Source organism: Rana temporaria, chromosome 12 (assembly GCF_905171775.1).
Source record: "Rana temporaria chromosome 12, aRanTem1.1, whole genome shotgun sequence".
Lineage (NCBI taxonomy): Eukaryota > Metazoa > Chordata > Amphibia > Anura > Ranidae > Rana > Rana temporaria.
The window spans coordinates 59511898-59537246 of record NC_053500.1 but is presented as its reverse complement, the minus strand read 5'-3'; the positions used below and the strand labels follow the sequence as shown (position 1 = coordinate 59537246).

The window sequence follows — 25349 nt, the reverse complement described above, 5'->3', positions numbered from 1 at the left end:
AGAGATTAGTGGAAAGCTCTAGCACAATTTTGGAGCTTTTGTTGGCCTGAGATACAACTGCAACAGACATCTTGGTGCCTTACCCCCATTGCCATTACAAAGTGTCTTAAATTAAAGATGTATTAGTGGTGAAAACTGTTGCATTAACAAATATAATTAGCAGAATGAAGCCCACTTACTTCTGAGACCAGCCCTTCCATTTCACCAGATATTCCATGCGACCCTGAGGGAAAGAAAGTAAAATTATACATACGCTTCATAAAGACAGCTAAAATAATGTTTAGCAAGCTTCAAGGGTAATTCCACCCAGGAGGGAATGTTTTCGTCTCAACAAAAGTGGGAGTTACTCTTTGAGCACAAAAAAAAAACAAAACAACAACAAACACACAACAAACACAGAATTTGCTCCAAGTCATTCTTTCAGGCAAGTCAGCTAAACCTCTCCCCCTCCTAGTTCTCCTACTGCGTTTTCATTAGAGAGTAGTCTGGTGAATCACTGCTGGGAGGGTGTGCTGAGCTGCAAGAGAATGGCTTTAGCACTACTGTCAAATTTGAGAATTTCACTGTTGAAAAAAAGGAAAATACTGCGGTAACAAAAAACTTAAATAAGCAGCAGCTGAACAGTGAAAATACACACTAATGAACAGAAACAAAAAAAATGGTAGCTGCGCTAACCTAACCTGTGAATTTTTTTATAAACCACTTAAACAACTAGAAAATGCATTTCCTGAGGAAAATGCGAGTGGGAATGCTGAATAGCTGAGCCCGCACCAAAGCCATTCACCATAACCACTACAGTATCTTTAGGACACACAGCTCCTTTCTCTATCTGCAAAGTAGAGAGTATCCTGACTTTCTGGTCGCCCCTCCCCCTCAAGAGGTTTCCCCCCTCCCCCATTTGAAAGACACGGCCCTTGTGAATGCATCGATATGAAATTTATGTTGATAAACTTAAAAATGTGGCCATGTCAGCGATTTAGAAAAGAGCGTCTTTGTGTGTTTTGCAGAAACATTTTTTAGACTTTTTAACATGACGGTCAATGGGAGGGAGTTTGAGGCGCTTGTCCTTTAGAAGCTCCTGAATCTAAAAGTCAAATGCCTATCACAAAACTGATAACATTGCCTGAAACCAGACAAACATACCTACGTTTTGATATATAAATTGTGTATGACAAGTAGATCTTGTGGGCGTGAGAGCAATTTATTTCCCCTTTTTTTAAAGATAATTTTATTTTTCAATGATCTGTGCTGTAATGGTCACATGACACACTCTAAATCCCCTCCATATGATTACATTATAACCGATTACATTTTCTGAAAAAATCACTAAACGTAAATTGCGTTTTCACAAAAAACGTAAAAGATATCAATCTGAAAAGTCATGTTTGGATAGCTGAATATTTTGTGACCGCTTTAAAGTTTGTTTGGTGTCTGTAAGTGAAAGTATGAAGGAGCTGAAACTTTTGGCAGCGTGTGTGATTTGAAGCGGTAAAAAGGATGTTCTCATTGACTTCAATGTTAGAAAAAAGTGTCTAAAAGCTTAATATTTTAAAAAGTATAAATAGTACAAAAAAACTTGAAGAAGTCCCATCGTTAGCTGAACGAGACGAACATTTTAATAGTTGAATGGTCTCAATAGCTGAAAGTATGCAGAAGTTACGCAGAGCCAAAAAACGTACGGAATAATAAAATTAAAACTAGACAATGCATTTCCTGAGGAAAATGCGATGCGTGGGAATGCTGAATTGCTGAGCCCGCGCCAAAGCCATTCACCATAACCACTACACTATCTTTAGGACACACAGCTCCTTTCTCTATCTGCAAAGTAGAGAGTATCCTGACTTCCTGGTCGCCCCTCCCCCTCCCCCCCAGGTCAGTGAGGAGGAATATTGCACTGAGGTAGAAAGCTATTTATGGAAAGAAATAGCATTACAAACGCTTTTAATTCACAGACCAAATACATGAATTACGCCTTCAAACAAACCTTAATAAATCCACAACCGTACATGCGATCGATACAGCGACTACACCGTTTGAAACACAAGGCTTTTGTGAACGCATCGATATGAAATTTATGTTGATAAACTTAAAAATGTGGCCATGTCTGCGATTTAGAAAAGAGCGTCTGTGTGTTTTGCAGGAACATTTTTTAGATTTTTTAACATGAGAGTCTGAGAGATAATTTCAGGCTGTTGTCCTTTAGAAGCTCCAGGAACTAAAACTAAAATACGTATCACAAAACTGATCACATTGCCTGAAACCAGACAACAATACCTACGTTTTGATATATAAATTGTGTATGACAAGTAGATCTTGTGGGCGTGAGAGCAATTTGTTCCCCCTTTTTTTAAAGATAATATTTTTTGTGGATGATCTCCACTCTAAAGGTCACATGACACACTCTAAACCTGCTCCATAGGATTACATTATAACCGATAAAAAAATCACTAAACGTAAATTGCGTTTTCACAAAAACCGTAAAAGATATCAATCTAAAAAGTCATGTTTGGATAGCTGAATATTTTGTGACCGCTTTAAAGTTTGTTTGGTGTCTGTAAGTGAAAGTATGAAGGAGCTGAAACTTTTGGCAGAACGTGTGTTTTGAAGCAGGAAAAAGGATGTTCTCATTGACTGCAATGTTAAAAAAAAGTGTCTAAAAGCTTAATATTTTAAAAAGTATAAATAGTACAAAAAAACTTGAAGAAGTCCCATCGTTAGCTGAATGAGATGCACATTTTAAAAGTTGAATGGTCTCAATAGCTGAAAGTATGCAGAAGTTACGCAGAGCCAAAAAACGTACGGAATAATAAAATTAAAATTAAAATTAAGAATAATAAAAAACGAATATCAATACTGGGAATGCTTATTAAAGCATTCCCACTAATTAAGAATAATAAAAAACGAATATCAATACTGGGAATGCTTATTAAAGCATTCCCACTAACTAGACAATGCATTTCCTGAGGAAAATGCGAGTGGGAATGCTGAATAGCTGAATTGCTGAGCCCGCACAAAAGCCATTCACCATAACCACTACACTATCATTAGGACATACAAGCAGTGTTCCTTCAGTACTTATAAAGCCTAATATCACACAGCTCCTTTCTCTATCTGCAATATAGAGTGTCCTGACTTGACTGGTCGCCCCTCCCCCCTCAAGAGGCTTTCTCCACATGAGGTGGGGGAGGAGGACTGCACTGAGGTAAAGAAAGCTATTTAGGGAATCAAAATACCATTAGAAACGCTTTCATCCACACACAAAATCAGTTATCGAAGCCTTCAAACAAAACTTAATAAATCCACAACTGTACATGCGATCGATACAGCGACTTCACCGTTTGAAAGACACGGCCCTTGTGAACGCATCGATATGAAATTTATGTTGATAAACTTAAAATTGTGGCCATGCCAGCGATTTAGAAAAGAGCGTATTTGTGTGTTTTGCAGGAACATTTTTAAAATTTTTAACATGACGGTCAATGAGAGTGGTTTTGTCGCTCTTGTCCTTTAGAAGCTCCTGGAACTAAAACTAAAATACGTATCACAAAACTGATCACATTGCCTGAAACCAGACAAGCATACCTACGTTTTGATATATAAATTGTGAATGACAAGTAGATCTTGTGGGCGTGAGAGCAATTTGTTCGCCCTTTTTTAAAGATAATTTTTGTTTTCAAAGATCTCCACTGTAAAGGTCACATGACACACTCTAAATCCCTTCCATAGGGTTACATTATAACCGATTCCATTTTCTGAAAAAATCGCTAAACGTAAATTGCGTTTTCACAAAAACCGTAAAAGATATCAATCTGAAAAGTCATGTTTGGATAGCTGAATATTTTGTGACCGCTTTAAAGTTTGTTTGGTGTCTGTAAGTGAAAGTATGAAGGAGCTGAAACTTTTGGCAGAACGTGTGTTTTGAAGCAAGAAAAAGGATGTTCTCATTGACTTCAATGTTAAAAAAAAGTGTCTAAAAGCTTAATATTTTAAAAAGTATAAATAGTACAAAAAAACTTGAAGTCCCATCGTTAGCTGAACGAGATGAACATTTTAAAAGTTGAATGGTCTCAATAGCTGAAAGTATGCAGAAGTTACGCAGAGCCAAAAAACGTACGGAATAATAAAATTAAAATTAAAATTAAGAACTAGAAAATGCATTTCCTGAGGAAAATGCGAGTGGGAATGCTGAATAGCTGAGCCCGCACCAAAGCCATTCACCATTGTGATAGACGTGAAACTAAAATGAAAATTTTATGTTATGATTAGAAATATTAAAGTGTATTTCGGTAATATTTCTTTAGTATACTGCTTATTTTCCTTGATGAAGATTTTGTCATATCAGGAATGAAATGAAGAGATAGGTGTTTTAAAGTTATAAGTACATCTTGGAACTTAAGGTTGACCATACAAGGACATGTTAAGAACAGATGTAATCCTCTTCCACTCTAAGCCTTTCCTGGATGTTTCATATTGGAGAAGCAATTGTGGAATTTTTCTATAGGAAGTTCTGCCCATCCCCCACATCCTGTGTTTTACAGACCCCAGAAGGAGCCTGTGTGACTTTTGGAAGAGATGAAATGGACTTGTGAGGAGAAACCACCCTTCTATGAACTGGCCAATAAAAGACTCACAAGGGTGATGGGGAGGGATTGATGGGTGTGTTGTGTGATATTTTCTCTGTGTTTTAAATAAAAGAACCAGCAGGGTTTTTGTTCTTCCTGTTGGGATCGAAGCTGAGAGGTGAGCATCATGTAGTCTGATTTTGATTGCACCCATAGCCATTTTGAAATCTTCCGGTAGTATGGATAACCCTGATTCTTCCTCATCAATTGGCGCCCAACGTTTGTTTTGCTCTATTGGGAAGATGCAGCACCCCGGGATGTGGTGGGGTACGTCTGTACGGATGGTGACTGATCACCTCCATGGCTGCGTTTTTTTTGCAGCGGTCTACTTCCGTGCAGACGCACTTCATTCTTTTGGTCGTGCTGCGCCTCACCCAATCAAAGACGAGATTTCTTGAGCAACGCTTGTAACCCTTTGTCCCGTCTGCCGGTTGATACCTGTGTTTTTATGTTTAAGTGTTGTGTTAGTTTGAATGTGACTGTTTCAGGGGTCTATGTCTGTAGGCGGTGGCGGACAGTATTTTTCTTTCAGGGGTCCTGAGCCGGTGACGCATGGTAAGCGTGTCTTGGGGTGGAGATGTTTATGTGTGCATGTCTGTCCCGGGCTTAGTGAGGTAGTATGCACATGTCAATATGTCTGGTCTGAAAGAAGAGGATTTGGGGGTTCGATAGTCGCTAAGACGAGCGGACTGAGTTTTTTGGCTTGGGTAGTCGAAACGGAATAAAGATAGCCACTAAGGAAGTTGGATCTTTATGGGTTTGCTATACATATGGCTTGTGCCATATGTATAACAAATCTCTTTAGTCAAAACGGAATAAAGATAGCCACTAAGGAAGTTGGATCTTTATGGGTTTGCTATGCATATGGCTTGTGCCATATGTGTACCAAATCTCTCTAGTCGAAATTAGAAGATTGGGGTTCGTTTTGCCTTCTTTTGGGGGGGGCACTGAGGGTTTTACATTTTTGGGGTTAGTGGTTACATTTTTGGGGTTAGGGGTTAAGAATTAGGGGCTGAAAGAGCAGTGTATTTTGTGTGTTTTGTGTTGTTTTATTGTCTGTCCGTGCGTTTTTTTTACATGCATTCTTGTTCTGAGGGCTGTTAGCAGCCCACTTTAAATGATTTCTCTGCTGGAGTAACGCAGGCAGTGATGGCCCCTCCCCACCCCCCCCCTTTAACTTTTTCCCTGCTGGGCAGGATTTCTCTTTCATTCCACCCCTCCCCCCCCCCCTTTGCAGCGTAAGCTGGCTGTGTGATAACAGTCGAGAGTGTAGCTGACAGTTTTTTTTTGTGTTTCTGTTTCTTTGATAGATAATGGTAACTTGCCTTTATTGATTTCAGAAAAACAGAAAAACATAGTGAAATAGTTTTTTTAAACAAAACACATGGGTCTGGTGTTCTCAGCAGCTGCTGATGTATCTTTTTGATTCACAGACCTTTGAGGTTTTTGGGATAACGCAGACTATTTTTATATCCGAATCTATGTGTACAATGGGGCTTATTGTTATTTTTGCTGTTTTTTTTATATATACTTCTGGGATGCCTCCCTGATATAATATGTACTCCTGCCCCCTCCCTGGTGGGGGGATAGAACTGGGTGTGTGAGGAATGTGGGAGGTCCGGACCCCCGCATCCTGCCCGCCGTGAGCTCTGCCACATTTGCAAGTTGGAGGATAGCCCCCCTCTCTCTCCCCCCCCAGGGACGACAACCTAGGAGACAGTTTTTTTTGTAACACAGAGTTTTTTTTTAACAAAAGGTTGACTTGGGATATTGCACTGTCTATGTCCGTTAGAGTCTACGATTTCAGTTGCTTTGTCGCAATTAATAAACGGTAATCAGTAAATAATGGGATATTTCTCCTGAGGTTTAAAAAATATGGAACAGACATTTGATGCACATAATAAGCTATTGTTAAGTCTTTATTTTACAGTTAAAATCTTCTACAGAGAATTAATTTAGGTGAATTATTTCGTCCCGTTTTTTTATCCTTTTAATCGGATAGATTGAATGCGTGTTCTGTGGGGACCTGTCCCATCTGGGTTGCCCACTTACACTTACACTGACGATGCCATGCACTGTATTTTGACTTGATGCATAGAGGTTTTTTCCAGTTTGGTTGTTGTAATGTGATACCCAGGGCCTGTTATTGTCTTAATTTCCCTCATGTTCTGCCCACGATGCCTGCTGGAAGCATGGGCCCCGCCCGACTGCTTGAGGCCGTGCCCCTTCCTTCCCCTTACGTTCTGCCCAACTGTATGCCCCGCTGGAGGAAGCATGGGCCTGCCCGGATGCTCTTCCCTGCTGAAGGCTTTGCCTCGTTCTGAACGCATATGGTTTCGCCTCCTGCCCGCTGCCCGCTGCCCATACTGGAATCTGTGCCCTCCGGCCCACGGGCCTTCTTCTTCATGCCCTCCTTAGTCTGTCCAGGGGGGGGTAACTACAATGCCACTTCGCTGGACAGACACGCAAGGGAGGAGAATGATGTAGATGGGAGTGGCAGACCTACCTGAAGGTAGAATCCGCTCATATGCTGTCCTGTGTGCCCCGACCTCAATGCCTTGACCTCATGGGGTGCCCAAAAGCGGTAAAGAGAGTGTGTAAATCCTGGCGTTCATGACTACAGAAGCTGTGTTCACAAGTCACAAATGAGGGATGAGGAGATTCTGGGTATCACATTGGAACAGTAGAACATTTTACATAGTACATTTAAATGGTTTTATTCCACATGCTGTGCCATGCCATCCTCAGGGTTAAGTGGGTAAGTGGCCCCAAGGGGGGAGCATTCAATACATTATCCCTTTCTGAAATCTTGTTTGAGACAGTCTCTAGATTAGATTGTTATGAGCTATGATTATGTGACCGCTTTTGAAAATAGGTAACTAATATTCGTGTACAAGTTTTTTCTCACATTTCTGATGTAGGTACCGATAATTACCAATATCCCCTGGGTGATGATTAAAAGGTTCCTTCGAAAATATTCTCTGGAGATGAGTGATATGATGGACTGTGCCCACAAATCTGAATGAAATTATATATCTTTTTTCAAATACATGGGATTGTGACCACTGGGGTTTGTGGGTTGGAATATCTCAAAGGGGGGTCCCGGTTATATGGGGTAATTAGTTAATTAATGTCAGAGTGTAAAGAAGTTCTCTAATGAGATAATTAAGTTTAATTCTGCCTGTAAATGTTTATGAATATGTTTACCCCAACAACTGAAAATGTATTATGACATGTCAAAACATGCATGGGATTAGAACAAAGGTTTAATGGGAAAATTGTTGATTGAGATTGTGTGAAGAATTGTATACAATTCAGTAAATGGTAAACAACATGGTATTTTATGTTTAACTGAAATTCTACATTCTATCTGGTTGTAAGAATTAATAAGTTGAGGTTTGAGCAATGTTTACAACAGATTCTAAACTTGGGTTTGGTTTATTATAAGGTTCCCCAGGAAAAATATTAAAATATGAAAGTTATGTTCAATCTAAAAACTTTATATAAAAAATATTATTATAAAAATTGTAAAAATAAAATTAAAAAATAAACAAGTGTTAAAAGTTATTATAAAATGACATTTCTGATAAAATATAGATTGTGAGTAATTATGAGTGACTTTATCAGTAGAAAACAATGGTCGGTTCTTGCGCAGGGACTGGTCAGTGGATTTCATGAGATTTGTCCTCTAAGCGATTTTTTTTCGTTATTATAGTTGGGAAATGTCGTTGTATAATGTGATGTACATGATTTTTGGCAGATGTACAAACCAAATATGTTTTACATTTTTTGAAAAAGAGTTAAAAATGAGAAAAACGATGCAATTCGATTGGATTGTATATGGTCTAAAACTTGTACAATCTGCTCCAAGCATGGGGGGGGGGGGACAGATGTTTCCTCTTAAGAGCTTGTTTAAGTGATTTTCCCTAAGAAGATGCTGGAGATCAGATTACATGGTCTGACACCCAGTGTAAACATCCTCAACTTTGCCTAGTTTGAAGGGGAAAATAAATAAATATCAGAGTTTATGTTAAGTAGACTACAAAGCCTATTATAGGGTAAATCTTTCTTTAATGATAAAAGGTAATTTGTACACAATCATTAGAAGATCTGAAAGAAAGCCCTTATTAATAAAGTATTATTTTTCTCTTTCTTTTCCTTTCTTTCTTTTTCTCTCTCGCACTCTTTCTTTTGCTCTTTCTTTATTTCTTTCTTTCTCTCTCATTCTTTCTCTCATATGTTACTAAACTGTGGGTTTTTGCACCATTTGGTTTGAAGAATACCTTACTTTGAGGGTGTCATTTTAAAGAGAATGATAATGGTGTTAATCTGCATAGCTTAAGAAAGTCAGTTAAAATAGTTTAAAAATAAAAATACAAATATGGATAGATGATGCGGTATGATACAGCCATATTTATGGATTAAAGGGTCATCTTCCAGGTTTTGGAGTGACGAAGGTGTTCAGTCAGAGAGGGAAGTTGTGTTTTGTAGAAGGATCCCTATGAGATACAGTGAATCTTTAAGACTGAACCAAAGGCTGCTATGTTTGTTTAAACAGACATGCAACAAGAATATTCATGCTGCATGATCAGTCCTGAAAACTAGTGTAATGTAATAAAGTTTCTTTAGGAAATAAAATATTTAGGACAGAGCCCAATATAAAATTAAAATGCTAATGAAGGGAAATATAGTAATTTGGTGGGAACGGATGCTTTTATGAAATTTAACTTAGTAATGTAAATGTAGATTGGATAAATTCTGGTTGCTATGGTCAATAGAGGTTTGTCAACTATAAACAAGGATGCATTCCAGTATATTACTGAACACCTAGAGGCCACTTCACAAATGACTTTGTATAAAATTATGGCCTTATACAGGATATTAGGTGAACAAGGGGGGGCATTTAGAATGTCACCTGCGGACAATATTTTGGGTGATAACACATTTGTACTTAAATAGGTATAGCAATTTTGTTTCTGTTTATATTGGTTATGATAATGTTTTGTTATATTGACCATGTCCTCCATTACTGTCCTTGTCTGTTAAGAATAACAAAGAGAATGAAGTGATAAAATATTCATTTCAAGGGGGGGCTGTGATAGACGTGAAACTAAAATGAAAATTTTATGTTATGATTAGAAATATTAAAGTGTATTTCGGTAATATTTCTTTAGTATACTGCTTATTTTCCTTGATGAAGATTTTGTCATATCAGGAATGAAATGAAGAGATAGGTGTTTTAAAGTTATAAGTACATCTTGGAACTTAAGGTTGACCATACAAGGACATGTTAAGAACAGATGTAATCCTCTTCCACTCTAAGCCTTTCCTGGATGTTTCATATTGGAGAAGCAATTGTGGAATTTTTCTATAGGAAGTTCTGCCCATCCCCCACATCCTGTGTTTTACAGACCCCAGAAGGAGCCTGTGTGACTTTTGGAAGAGATGAAATGGACTTGTGAGGAGAAACCACCCTTCTATGAACTGGCCAATAAAAGACTCACAAGGGTGATGGGGAGGGATTGATGGGTGTGTTGTGTGATATTTTCTCTGTGTTTTAAATAAAAGAACCAGCAGGGTTTTTGTTCTTCCTGTTGGGATCGAAGCTGAGAGGTGAGCATCATGTAGTCTGATTTTGATTGCACCCATAGCCATTTTGAAATCTTCCGGTAGTATGGATAACCCTGATTCTTCCTCATCACCATAACCACTACACTATCTTTAGGACACACAGCTCCTTTCTCTATCTGCAAAGTAGAGAGTATGCTGACTTCCTGGTCGCCCCTCCCCCTCAAGAGGTTTCCCCTCCCCCCAGGTCAGTGAGGAGGAATATTGCACTGAGGTAGAAAGCTATTTATGGAAAGAAATTCCATTACAAACGCCTTTTAATTCACAGACCAATACATGAATTACGCCTTCAAACAAAACGTAATAAATCCACAACCGTACATGCGATCGATACAGCGACTTCACCGTTTGAAAGACACGGCCCTTGTGAACGCATCGATATGAAATTTATGTTGATAAACTTAAAATTGTGGCCATGCCAGCGATTTAGAAAAGAGCGTCTTTGTGTGTTTTGCAGGAACATTTTTAAAATTTTTAACATGACGGTCAATGAGAGTGGTTTTGTCGCTCTTGTCCTTTAGAAGCTCCTGGAACTAAAACTAAAATACGTATCACAAAACTGATCACATTGCCTGAAACCAGACAAGCATACCTACGTTTTGATATATAAATTGTGTATGACAAGTAGATCTTGTGGGCGTGAGAGCAATTTGTTCGCCCTTTTTTTAAAGATAATTTTTGTTTTCAAAGATCTCCACTGTAAAGGTCACATGACACACTCTAAATCCCTTCCATAGGGTTACATTATAACCGATTCCATTTTCTGAAAAAATCGCTAAACGTAAATTGCGTTTTCACAAAAACCGTAAAAGATATCAATCTAAAAAGTCATGTTTGGATAGCTGAATATTTTGTGACCGCTTTAAAGTTTGTTTGGTGTCTGTAAGTGAAAGTATGAAGAAGCTGAAACTTTTGGCAGAACGTGTGCTTTGAAGCAGGAAAAAGGATGTTCTCATTGACTTCAATGTTAAAAAAAGTGTCTAAAAGCTTAATATTTTAAAAAGTATAAATAGTACAAAAAAACTTGAAGAAGTCCCATCGTTAGCTGAACGAGATGAACATTTTAAAAGTTGAATGGTCTCAATAGCTGAAAGTATGCAGGAGTTACGCAGAGCCAAAAAACGTACGGAATAAAATTAAAATTAAGAAGAATAATAAAAAACGAATATCAATACTGGGAATGCTTATTAAAGCATTCCCACTAATAATAAAAAACGAATATCAATACTGGGAATGCTTATTAAAGCATTCCCACTAATAAAAAACGAATATCAATACTGGGAATGCTTATTAAAGCATTCCCACTAATTAAGAAGAAGAATAATAAAAAACGAATATCAATACTGGGAATGCTTATTAAAGCATTCCCACGAATAATAAAAAACGAATATCAATACTGGGAATGCTTATTAAAGCATTCCCACTAATAAAAAACGAATATCAATACTGGGAATGCTTATTAAAGCATTCCCACTAATTAAGAATAATAAAAAACGAATATCAATACTGGGAATGCTTATTAAAGCATTCCCACTAATAAAAAAACGAATATCAATACTGGGAATGCTTATTAAAGCATTCCCACTAACTAGAAAATGCATTCCCTGAGGAAAATGCGAGTGGGAATGCTGAATTGCTGAGCCCGCACCAAAGCCATTCACCATAACCACTACGCTATCTTTAGGACACACAGCTCCTTTCTCTATCTGCAAAGTAGAGAGTATCCTGACTTCCTGGTCGCCCCTCCCCCCTCAAGAGGTTTTCTCCCCCTCCCCCAGGTCAGTGAGGAGGAATATTGCACTGAGGTAAGGAAAGCTATTTATGGAAAGAATTACCATTACAAACGCTTTTAATTCACAGACCAAATACATGAATTAAGCCTTTAAACAAAACTTAATAAATCCACAACCGTACATGCGATTGATACAGCGACTTCACCGTTTGAAAGACACGGCCCTTGTGAACACATCGATATGAAATTTATGTTGATAAACTTAAAAATGTGGCCATGTCAGCGATTTAGAAAAGAGCGTCTTTGTGTGTTTTGCAGAAACATTTTTTAGACTTTTTAACATGACGGTCAATGGGAGGGAGTTTGAGGCGCTTGTCCTTTAGAAGCTCCTGGAACTAAAAGTCAAATGCCCATCGCAAAAATGATCACATTGCCTGAAACCAGACAACAATACCTACGTTTTGATATATAAATTGTGTATGACAAGTAGATCTTGTAGGCGTGAGAGCAATTTGTTTCCCCTTTTTTTAAAGATAATTTTTTTGTGGATGATCTCCACTCTAAAGGTCACATGACACACTCTAAACCTGCTCCATAGGATTACATTATAACCGATAACATTTTCTGAAAAAAAATCACTAAACGTAAATTGCGTTTTCACAAAAAACGTAAAAGATATCAATCTGAAAAGTCATAGCCGGATAGCTGAATATTTTGTGACCGCTTCAAAGTTTGTTTGGTGTCTGTAAGTGAAAGTATGAAGGAGCTGAAACTTTTGGCAGGACGTGTGATTTGGAGCGGGAAAAAGGATGTTCTCATTGACTTCAATGTTAAAAAAAAGTGTCTAAAAGCTTAATATTTTTTTTTTTTTAGGTATCTTAGTCCCCAGATATTCTACGTGGGAGTCTGTCCATCTTAGAGAGAAATTAGCTATCAGTTGCTGCTGCTTCCGACTGTCTACCTCCACTCCCATAGCCTCCGACTTGTTATAATTCACTTTGAAATTTGATATTTCCCCATATCTTTTTATTTCTGCAAATAGACATGGTAGCGATGTTGTTGGGGAAGTTATTGTGAACAATAGATCATCGGCATATGCTGCCACTTTATACTCGTCCCCCTTATCTTGGATACCCCTTATATCTGTGTTTGCTCTGACTATTCTCAGAAATGGTTTCAGGGAGAGGATAAATATAATAGGGGAGAGGGGACATCCCTGTCGAGTTCCATTCTGGATGGGAAAAGAGTCAGATTTTATCCCATTTATCTTTACTCTTGCTGTCGGGCAAGAATAAAGACTTGTAATCCAGTTCTGTAACCCCCTCCCTAGTCCTATGTGTTGTAGTACAGCTTTTAAAAACCCCCATTCCACCCTATCAAAGGCTTTTTCCGCATCTGCGGAAACCAATATTAGCGGCAGTTTACGTTGCCGAGATAGATGTATTGTACTTAAGACTCTTTGAGTATTTTCTCGACCTTCTCGGCCCGGAGTGAACCCAACCTGGTCTGCATGTATCAACATAGGAATGTGTGTCAATAGTCTATCGGCCAATATCCTCGCAAAGATTTTTAGATCTACGTTTAGAAGAGATATTGGGCGATAGCTCGCACATTGAGCAGGGTCCTTCCCCTCCTTCGGAATTACTGTTATTTCGGCCATTAAAGTTTCTGCCAACATCTTCTGTCCCTCCCGTATCGAGTTAAACGCAGCAACAAATTTAGGCGCTAGCTTTTCTGAAAAGATTTTGTAATAACGTAGTGTATACCCATCGAGGCCCGGGGCCTTACCCGGTTTCAGTGATCTAAGGGCACCGCAAAACTCTTCTACTGTGATAGGGCTATCTATTTTCTCTGCATCTTCAGTCGATATTCTAGGCATCCCTGAGGCCCTTAAATATTCTTTTATCCTTTCTTCTCTGTCGTGAATTTTTGCCCTCGTGATTGTCTCTCTAGTTGATACAAATTTGAGTAATAATCTCTAAATGTTTCTGCTATTTGCTGCGTAGAGCTAACCATCACATCTCCTTGGGTCTTAATTTTTTCAATCTGATTCCGGGTTCTCGTTTCCCTGAGTGCGTTAGCCAACAGTCTGCTGGGTTTATTCCCGTATTCATAATAGGCTCTTTTACAACGACTCAGTTTAGCTTTCGCCTTGTCTGTTAACATAAGATTCAATTTTTCTCGTAAGCCCGTCAGCTGCTCCTCGAGCCGCTGCGTCTGAGCTTTTTTATGCGCTGTTTCCAGCATTCGAATCTCTCCCAGCAGATTGTCCAGTTTAGCACCCAGAGAGCGTTTTCTGTGTGCCCCCAACGATATGAGTACCCCTCTCAAGTAGCACTTATGAGCCTCCCATATATACATTGGCTTCGTTTCACCCGAATCATTGATTGAAAAAAAAAATATCTCTAATTCCCGTGTTAGCTGCTTCTCGTACTCTGGGTCTTTCAAGAGGGTCTCATTTATTTTCCAGTTCCATTCGTGTGGACTCCTCTCCCCCCATTCTATGCTACAATTAGTGGGTGCATGATCGGATATGGTAAACGATCCCAGTGATGCATCTCGCAGACGCAAAAGAATATTCTGATCAACCAAGACATAATCAATTCTCGTATATGTCTTGTGTTTGGCAGAGAAAAAGCTGTAGTCTTTTTCCTGAACATGCAGGATCCTCCAGCTATCTATCAGTTGTAACTCCTTTAACATGCGTTTTGCTTTTCGTAGTTTTCTGCTGGATAAATGAGATACCCCCTTTGAAACATCCAGTGCCGGTTCTAAGGCTATATTCAGATCTCCTCCTACAATTAGGACCCCCTTTTTTTTTTGTTGGACTATTTCCAGATATCTAACTAGGGCAGATATGGGATCCTCATTGGGTAAGTATAGATTTACAAGGGTAATCTTTTGGTCCCCTAACCACCCCTTTACTATTAACATCCGTCCTGCCTCATCCTTTATTACCTCGGATTCTTTCCAGGACATTTGTTTTGAGAACATAATTGCTACTCCGTTCGCTTTAGATGTCTGAGAGGCCCCATGATATACAATTGGATACCTATAATTTCCTAATTTTGGGATTTTATCATTTCTAAAGTGTGTTTCTTGCAGGAAGATTACCTGTGCTTTAATTCTGCCGAGTTCAGCCATTAGTTTGTTACGTTTTTCTGGACTATTTAGGCCCTTTACATTATAGGACGTAAAGTTGACTGTATCCATTTTATCCTCTCTCCCTCCCCTCTCCCCCACCCGTTGATCTACTAACTCCTCTGATGAGAGGAGGCGTATTAAGGGTCCCCCGGGGCTTCCCGTGAGACCCAGACGTCCCAAAAAATGGGATCAGAGAGGGGGGGGCCCGGGGAAACGGGAAAAGAGAGATGGCGAGAGAGGGAGGAGAGAGAACGGGAAAGAGAGAAAAAAGAAGATAACCCCTCCCCGTACCTCGGAGGCTGGTCACTCGTCCCAGTTCCCGAGTAGTATTTTTCCCCCCCTTTCCTCCCTTCACCACCCGGCTGGCCTCGTATCAATCTACGGCGCCCCTGGTATGAAAAAGGAAAAATGATAGAGGGGGAAAAAAAACACCCTTTCTTTTTGAACGCCTCTGGCTTACCTCCTCCTGGAGGAGAGGCGTTATAGGTGGGGAGAGTGTATATGCAGTACAGAGCGTGGGGCGCCTCCGGAGCCCCCCCCCCGTGTTTACCCGCGTGCACACTAGCTAGTCTTATTTTACCGTAGGTCTATTCACCCCTTTCCCACACTGCACTCACCTTATTCCCTTTAAATACCTTCATTCTTATACATTCTGCCTACTGTATGCTGTCTATACATTCCTTCAATCTTTTACATTCTTTGCTTCTGCAAAGTAAGTGCAGTGTGGATGATCCTACCCCAATAAACAGAAAAACAGAAAAATACAAACAACAAAAAAAAAAGAGAAAGAAAAAAAAGAGTGAGAACCCCAGATGACCCTATATTACTATAGATTCCTAATATCACCAAACTGATTTTTAATTAACTAGTTAAGTAATATACATTTATACCTTGCTTCCTGTTCCATGATCTCCTTGAGTGCGTCTCTTTTTAGAATTAAATTATGGTAGGTCCCTTTTGATCTCAGCGCTTTGTGTTCGCGTTCTAGAGTCTCTAGGTCTTTCCTCAGGGTGTTAGCTTTGCTTTTTCTCTCTTTTTTTTTTTTAGCGCCCTCAGCAATTAGAATCCCTCTGATATAAGCTTTGTGCGTCTCCCACAGGGTTTACGCTGGAAATCCCCTCTGTGTCATTCGTGAGAAAGAATTGTTTTAATTCTGCCTCCACCCTACTTCCCCCTCCTTCATCGTGGATCAGGCTATCATCCAGGCGCCACGTCGGCCGCTGTCTCCTTTGTGTAGCTAATAAAATTTTCATAGAGACAGGGGCATGGTCTGATACAGTCATAATTCCAATTTCCGTCTCCGTAATAGAGTCAATCAGCCTGTGGTCCGCCAGGATGTAGTCGATCCTGGAGTACGTTCCGTGGGGAGGGGAGAAGAATGTGTAGTCATGTTCATTTGGATGGTTAATCCGCCAGACATCCACTAGTTGACAATCATGGAGCTTATGTTTAATTCTCTGTAGATGCACATTTTTTGTCTCCCTCCCACGAAACGTGCTATCTTCTGTTGGGTTCAAGACAAAATTTAAATCGCCCATCAGGATTATATATCCCTCGGCGAAATTGTTCAATTTTCCCAGAATTTTATTTAGATATTGGGTTGGGTGTACGTTTAGGGTGTAGATGTTAGCTAAAGTGTAAATAATGTTTTCAATCCTTATTTTAAAGGAACAAGAATCTCCCTTCTGGGTCAGTCATCCTCGCCTCCAGAGTAAACCCAAACCCTCTTGTAAACCCAATTGCCACTCCCCTTGCGCGTTTTGAGATGGAGTCGCCGTAGAACCAAATAGGGTACGCCGGGGAGTAAAGCTTGATATTAGCGTCTATGGTCAAGTGAGATTCCTGAATAAACACTACGTCCGCTCTAAGTTGTTCAATCTCTGCTAAGACCTTCAATCTTTTACCTGCTGAATTTAATCCCTTTACATTATAGGATAAAAATTTTACTTCTGTCATTTCCAATAACTAAGTCACCTCCTTTAACACACGGGACTTTTCAGGCGATTCCCTGGGAGCCATAATCCCAATCCCATTCTATTTTGAGGGGTCCTTCCGAGGCATTGTCAAGGAGGGGGAGGAACAAATCATTGATAATTTTCCTCAGGTCTTCGCCCTTCTCCTCCTTGACAGATCGTGGTCTTAGGTTTTGCCTTCTATTGCGGTTCTCTTGATCTTCGAGACGATATTGCAGCCATCTCTGGTTTTGTTTCATAGTCAGGTGTTGAATTTTCAATTCATTTAGATCCAGGTCCTGTTTTTCTATTTTTTTCTCAGCTTCCTCTACCCGTTCCAGCATATGGAATAAGTCCGTTCTTAAAGTACTGATTTCCTCTCTTATAACGTTCTCTAATCCCTTTAACATGGCAGCCATTTCACCCGTGGTTGGGATGTGAGAGTCCAAGCTATGGTCTTCCACTTGGCTAGCTACATGTTCCAGTTCTATTGAAGTGTCAGCTATTGGGGTTGCTGCCCCCCCTACTCCCTTTTTGTTTACCCCAGTTTTTTCTGTTTTTTTTTATCGGGCCTGGGCTCTTAGAGCTCCCGCCCGGGGTCATGTAGTGTCTGATCGTAGTGGGAAAGGGAATATCCTTTGGGGTTTTCGAAGCAGCCCCCCTTGTTGATCTATTCATTTTGTGTTTCTTTATCGTTCTGATGCGTTTCCCCAGTTTGAGCAGTAAGTGAGGGCCTCACACCCCCCCTTTTTTTTTTTTTTTTTAAAACAGCGCAGTTTTTGTTGCTCACTGAGGAGTGATTGCGTAAGGATAGGAGAGGTTGGTTATTTCTTAATCAGAAATTGCCACCGGGTATTTCCAAAGGTTTTAGGGGTTCCGGGGATTGACCCGTTACCCTAAGATGAACATGGGGCAGGCGGGTCAGTCTCTCTCTAATTTAGAAATGTTGCGCCCCCCAGTTCAATTAGAGGCCTTTTCTTAAGGGATTTTCCACTTAAAAGGGCCTAGTGGTTTTTAGCTGCAATCCTCCAAGGGGGGGGGGCTAAATTTATACCCCCCTCTCCCTTTTTTTTTTGAGGGTTCGTGATCCTCCCGAGTATGGTAAGGCGTACTACACGCAATCCCCTAAAATTGCCCTCCGCTTCTCGGGTTTTTGATGCCTTGGGCCAGTATAGTAAACCTGCCCAATGGGCCAAGTTAAACCTGGGGGGTAAAACTTCTCGGATGATTCTGCTGGTGCTTCCGTTCAGCCCCCCAGTAATTTGGCAACCATTTGCAAAGGTGGGAAAAGTGTCTCTTGAAAAACTGGCACTTTTACACTTAGCACCCGTATGTTTCTTTTTTAGGTTGATAGCCAGCCTTATTATTTGGAGTGGGACAAATTTGCGTGAAGTCCCCTGATGTTCAAACCCATACTCCAGGGCGACACCCCTCACAAGATTAATTATGGTTTGCGGGGGTAAATAGTGTCTCTGGTGTGTCAGATACTCTTCCGCAATCCAACCAAAGTCAATGTCCGCGGTGTATAAAGCTGAAACCCCCTAGACCTATGGGCTATGTATGCATGAGCTCACGTGTAAATAGATATGAGGGGAAAAAACAAAGAAAATACTAGTGCGGTACAACGTCACTGCAGAGGCCCCTATAATGCTTCACAGAATATAAGCGGTTACTCAGTTTATCCTTATTATTGATTTCTTCCTCCGATTTGTGATTTAAAGATGCGAAAACTCTGGGAATATAGTTAATAATCACAGCTTGTTTTTACCTGTCCCCTGCCGTCAGGGCTTGGTCACATGCTCCATAAGTTTCAGTGATACAGTCTTATTGCAGAGAGAGAGAGAAAAAAGGATCCATATTACCTGAAAGCTGTGGGGTTTTTTTTTTTTTTGTTTGTTTCCCATCCGATAGGATGTCCTGGACTCACTACCGACAAGAGGGGGGAGGGGGGCGGCAGACAGGAGTGCCACGAGTGGAAGCTTCCTTGTGTTCAATGTAATCCCTCCATGCTGTACCTCACCTGCTGTCTCCCGGAGAGGCGCGGGGGGGGCCGGAGTGTGCGGGGCTATCAGAAGGCGGCGGAAGCTGGTCTTTTCCGCGATGCAAGGGCTAACCTCGCGGTGAGTTCCCTCGCTGCAGCGCGATCGCTGCCACTGGAGCGCCGCCGGGTCTAGGTCCTTCCATCCTCCTCTGGGTCAGATCCGTAGCGCGGGCCGCTCCTCCCTCAGACGTGCGTGCTTCACGTGCACCACGTCATCCCCTGAAAAAACGTCCGTCGTTTCCCCTTTTTTTAAAGATAATTTTTTTTTCAATGATCTGTGCTGTAAAGGTCACATGACACACTCTAAATCACTTCCATAGGATTACATTATAACCGATTACATTTTCTGAAAAAAATCGCTAAACGTAAATTGCGTTTTCACAAAAACCGTAAAAGATATCAATCTGAAAAGTCATAGCCGGATAGCTGAATATTTTGTGACCGCTTTAAAGTTTGTTTGGTGTCTGTAAGTGAAAGTATGAAGGAGCTGAAACTTTTTGCAGGACGTGTGATTTGAAGCGGTAAAAAGCATGTTCTCATTGACTTCAATGTTAAAAAAAGTGTCTAAAAGCTTAATATTTTAAAAAGTATAAATAGTACAAAATAACTTGAAGAAGTCCCATCGTTAGCTGAACGAGATGAACATTTTAATAGTTGAATGGTCTCAATAGCTGAAAGTATGCAGAAGTTACGCACAGCCAAAAAACGTACGGAATAATAAAAATAACTAGACAATGCATTTCCTGAGGAAAATGCGAGTGGGAATGCTGAATAGCTGAATTGCTGAGCCCGCACAAAAGCCATTCACCATAACCACTACAGTATCTTTAGGACATACAAGCAGTGTTCCTTCAGTACTTATAAAGCCTAATATCACACAGCTTTTTTCTCTATCTGCAATATAGAGAGTGTCCTGACTTGCCTGGTCGCCCCTCCCCCCTCAAGAGGCTTTCTCCACATGAGGTGGGGGAGGAGGACTGCACTGAGGTAAGGAAAGCTATTTAGGGAATCAAAATACCATTAGAAACGCTTGAATCCACACACAAAATTAGTTATTGAAGCCTTCAAACAAAACGTAATAAATCCACAACCGTACATGCGATCGATACAGCGACTTCACCGTTTGAAACACAAGGCTTTTGTGAACAAATCAGTATAAAATTTATGTTGATAAACTTAAAAATGTGGGCATGTCAGCGGTTTAGAAAAGAGCGTCTTTGTGTGTTTTGCAGAAACATTTTAATGTCTTTTTAACATGAGTGTCAATGAGAGTTTATTTGTCCCTCTTGTCCTTTAGAAGCTCCTGGAACTAAAAATAAAATACGTATCACAAAACAGATAACATTGCCTGAAACCAGACAAACATACCTACGTTTTGATATATAAATTGTGTATGATCTTGTGGGCGTGAGAGCAATTTGTTTCCCCTTTTTTTAAAGATAATTTTTTTTCCAATCATCTCCACTCTAAAGGTCACATGACACTCTAAATCCCTTCCATAGGATTACATTATAACCGATTACATTTTCTGAAAAAATCGCTAAACGTAAATTGCGTTTTCACAAAATCCGTAAAAGATATCAATCTGAAAAGTCATAGCCGGATACCTGAATATTTTGTGACCGCTTTAAAGTTTGTTTGGTGTCTGTAAGTGAAAGTATGAAGGAGCTGAAACTTTTGGCAGAACGTGTGTTTTGAAGCAGGAAAAAGGATGTTCTCATTGACTGCAATGTTAAAAAAAAGTGTCTAAAAGCTTAATATTTTAAAAAGTATAAATAGTACAAAAAAACTTGAAGAAGTCCCATCGTTAGCTGAACGAGACGAACATTTTAATAGTTGAATGGTCTCAATAGCTGAAAGTATGCAGAAGTTACGCAGAGCCAAAAAACCTACGGAATAAAATTAAAATTAAAACTAGAAAATGCATTCCCTGAGGAAAATGCGAGTGGGAATGCTGAATTGCTGAGCCCGCACCAAAGCCATTCACCATAACCACTACACTATCTTTAGGACACACAGCTCCTTTCTCTATCTGCAAAGTAGAGAGTATCCTGACTTCCTGGTCGCCCCTCCCCCCTCAAGAGGTTTTCTCCCCCTCCCCCAGGTCAGTGAGGAGGAATATTGCACTGAGGTAAAGAAAGTCATTTAGGGAAAGAATTACCATTACAAACGCTTTTAATTCACAGACCAAATACATAATTTAAGCCTTCAACAAAACTTAATAAATCCACAACCGTACATGCGATCGATACAGCGACTTCACCGTTTGAAAGACACGGCCCTTGTGAACGCATCAATATGAAATTTATGTTGATAAACTTAAAAATGTGGCCATGTCAGCGATTTAGAAAAGAGCGTCTGTGTTTTGCAAAAACATTTTTTAGACTTTTTAACATGACGGTCAATGGGAGGGAGTTTGAGGTTCTTGTCCTTTAGAAGCTCCTGGAACTAAAAGTCAAATGCCTATCGCAAAACTGATCACATTGCCTGAAACCAGACAAGCATACCTACGTTTTGATATATAAATTGTGTATGACAAGTAGATCTTGTGGGCGTGAGAGCAATTTCTTTCCCCTTTTTTTAAAGATAATTTTTTTTTCAAAGATCTCCACTCTAAAGGTCACATGACACACTCTAAATCCCTTCCATAGGGTTACATTATAACCGATTACATTTTCTGAAAATATCACTAAACGTAAATTGCGTTTTCACAAAAACCGTAAAAGATATCAATCTAAAAAGTCATGTTTGGATAGCTGAATATTTTGTGACCGCTTTAAAGTTTGTTTGGTGTCTGTAAGTGAAAGTATGAAGGAGCTGAAACTTTTGGCAGAACGTGTGTTTTGAAGCAGGAAAAAGGATGTTCTCATTGACTTCAATGTTAAAAAAAAGTGTCTAAAAGCTTAATATTTTAAAAAGTATAAATAGTACAAAAAAACTTGAAGAAGTCCCATCGTTAGCTGAACGAGACGAACATTTTAATAGTTGAATGGTCTCAATAGCTTAAAGTATGCAGAAGTTACGCAGAGCCAAAAAACGTACGGAATAAAATTAAAATTAAGAACTAGACAATGCATTTCCTGAGGAAAATGTGAGTGGGAATGCTGAATTGCTGAGCCCGCACAAAAGCCATTCACCATAACCACTACACTATCATTAGGACATACAAGCAGTGTTCCTTCAGTACTTATAAAGCCTAATATCACACAGCTCCTTTCTCTATCTGCAATATAGAGTGTCCTGACTTGACTGGTCGCCCCTCCCCCCTCAAGAGGCTTTCTCCACATGAGGTGGGGGAGGAGGACTGCACTGAGGTAAAGAAAGCTATTTAGGGAATCAAAATACCATTAGAAACGCTTTCATCCACACACAAAATCAGTTATCGAAGCCTTCAAACAAAACTTAATAAATCCACAACCGTACATGCGATTGATACAGCGACTTCACCGTTTGAAAGACACGGCCCTTGTGAACGCATCGATATGAAATTTATGTTGATAAACTTAAAATTGTGGCCATGCCAGCGATTTAGAAAAGAGCGTCTTTGTGTGTTTTGCAGGAACATTTTTAAAATTTTTAACATGACGGTCAATGAGAGTGGTTTTGTCGCTCTTGTCCTTTAGAAGCTCCTGGAACTAAAACTAAAATACGTATCACAAAACCGATCACATTGCCTGAAACCAGACAACAATACCTACGTTTTTATATATAAATTGTGTATGACAAGTAGATCTTGTGGGCGTGAGAGCAATTTGTTCCCGCTTTTTTTTAAAGATAATTTTTTTTTCAAAGATCTCCACTGTAAAGGTCACATGACACACTCTAAATCCCTTCCATAGGGTTACATTATAACCGATTACATTTTCTGAAAAAATCGCTAAACGTAAATTGCGTTTTCACAAAAACTGTAAAAGATATCAATCTGAAAAGTCATGTTTGGATAGCTGAATATTTTGTGACCGCTTTAAAGTTTGTTTGGTGTCTGTAAGTGAAAGTATGAAGGAGCTGAAACTTTTGGCAGAACGTGTGTTTTGAAGCAGGAAAAAGGATGTTCTCATTGACTTCAATGTTAAAAAAAAAGTGTCTAAAAGCTTAAATATTTTAAAAAGTATAAATAGTACAAAAAACTTGAAGAAGTCCCATCGTTAGCTGAATGAGACGAACATTTTAAAAGTTGAATGGTCTCAATAGCTGAAAGTATGCAGAAGTTACGCAGAGCCAAAAAACGTACGGAATAAAATTAGAATTAAAAGAATAATACAAAACGAATATCAATACTGGGAATGCTTATTAAAGCATTCCCACTAATAATAAAAAACGAATATCAATACTGGGAATGCTTATTAATGCATTCCCACTAATAAAAAACGAATATCAATACTGGGAATGCTTATTAAAGCATTCCCACTAATAATAAAAAACGAATATCAATACTGGGAATGCTTATTAAAGCATTCCCACTAAATAGACAATGCATTTCCTGAGGAAAATGCGATGCGTGGGAATGCTGAATAGCTGAATTGCTGAGCCCGCGCCAAAGCCATTCACCATAACCACTACACTATCTTTAGGACACACAGCTCCTTTCTCTATCTGCAAAGTAGAGAGTATCCTGACTTCCTGGTTGCCCCTCCCCCCTCAAGAGGTTTCCCCTCCCCCCAAGGTCAGTGAGGAGGAATATTGCACTGAGGTAGAAAGCTATTTATGGAAAGAAATAGCATTACAAACGCTTTTAATTCACAGACCAAATACATGAATTAAGCCTTCAAACAAAGCTTAATAAATCCACAACCGTACATGCGATCGATACAGCGACTTCACCGTTTGAAACACAAGGCTTTTGTGAACAAATCGGTATAAAATTTATGTTGATAAACTTAAAAATGTGGACATGTCAGCGATTTAAAAGAGTGTCTTTGTGCGTTTTGCTGGGAATTTTTTTAACATGAGAGTCAATGGGAGGGGTTTTGTCGCTCTTGTCCTTTAGAAGCTCCACGATCTAAAAATAAAATGCGTATCACAAAACCGATCACATTGCCTGAAACCAGACAATACCTACGTTTTTATATATAAATTGTGTATGACAAGTACATCTTGTGGGCGTGAGAGCAATTTGTTTCCCCTTTTTTTAAAGATCATTTTCTTTTTCAATGATCTGTGCTGTAAAGGTCACATGACACACTCTAAATCCCCTCTATAGGAATTCATTATAACCGATTACATTTTCTGAAAATATCACTAAACGTAAATTGCGTTTTCACAAAAACCGTAAAAGATATCAATCTGAAAAGTCATAGCCGGATAGCTGAATATTTTGTGACCGCTTTAAAGTTTGTTTGGTGTCTGTAAGTGAAAGTATGAAGGAGCTGAAACTTTTGGCAGCGGGTGTGATTTGGAACGGGAAAAAGGATGTTCTCATTGACTTCAATGTTAAAAAAAAGTGTCTAAAAGCTTAATATTTTAAAAAGTATAAATAGTACAAAAAAACTTGAAGTCCCATCGTTAGCTGAACGAGATGAACATTTTAATAGTTGAATGGTCTCAATAGCTGAAAGTATGCAGAAGTTACGCAGAGCCAAAAAACGTACGGAATAAAAATAAAAAACGAATATCAATACTGGGAATGCTTATTAAAGCATTCCCACTAATAATAAAAAACGAATATCAATACTGGGAATGCTTATTAAAGCATTCCCACTAATAAAAAACGAATATCAATACTGGGAATGCTTATTAAAGCATTCCCACTAATTAAGAAGAAGAATAATAAAAAACTAATATCAATACTGGGAATGCTTATTAAAGCATTCCCACTAATAATAAAAAACGAATATCAATACTGGGAATGCTTATTAAAGCATTCCCACTAATAAGTAATGGTGATCCGGTGGGATGAAGTCCAACAGACACTGGTATGACACCAAATGCTAATAGACAACAAATAAAGCAATAAACAAAGAAGCATAAGAAAAATGTGCAAAGGTGACAAATGATAGTCCAATGTTGGGCGAAAATCAATAAATAAATATCGTGCATAAGTATCGTCGGCACAAATTCCACCACCAGAGAGTGCCAACACCATAAGGACTGCACGCTTACCAAATGGCAAGCGGGATGAGCTTGCAGCTGTAAATCCCTCTCCATAAGGCAAGCTTCAATGATCAGAAGTAGAGTGACTGTGTACTTGCATAGATTCAGGCCCAAGCGGTTGAATCCGTTATTACCGAGAA

General features: G+C 39.4%; 1 protein-coding gene across 1 annotated transcript in view; it reads right to left on the bottom strand.

Moving 5' to 3' along the window:
* The window catches only part of CBX8 (chromobox 8), a 139140-nt gene that overhangs the window by 53208 nt on the left and 60583 nt on the right, over positions 1-25349 (bottom strand). The window contains exon 2 of the mRNA XM_040329850.1: positions 180-223. Within this exon, the coding sequence (XP_040185784.1) occupies positions 180-223 (44 nt within the window). The remainder of the gene's footprint in view (positions 1-179; positions 224-25349) is intronic.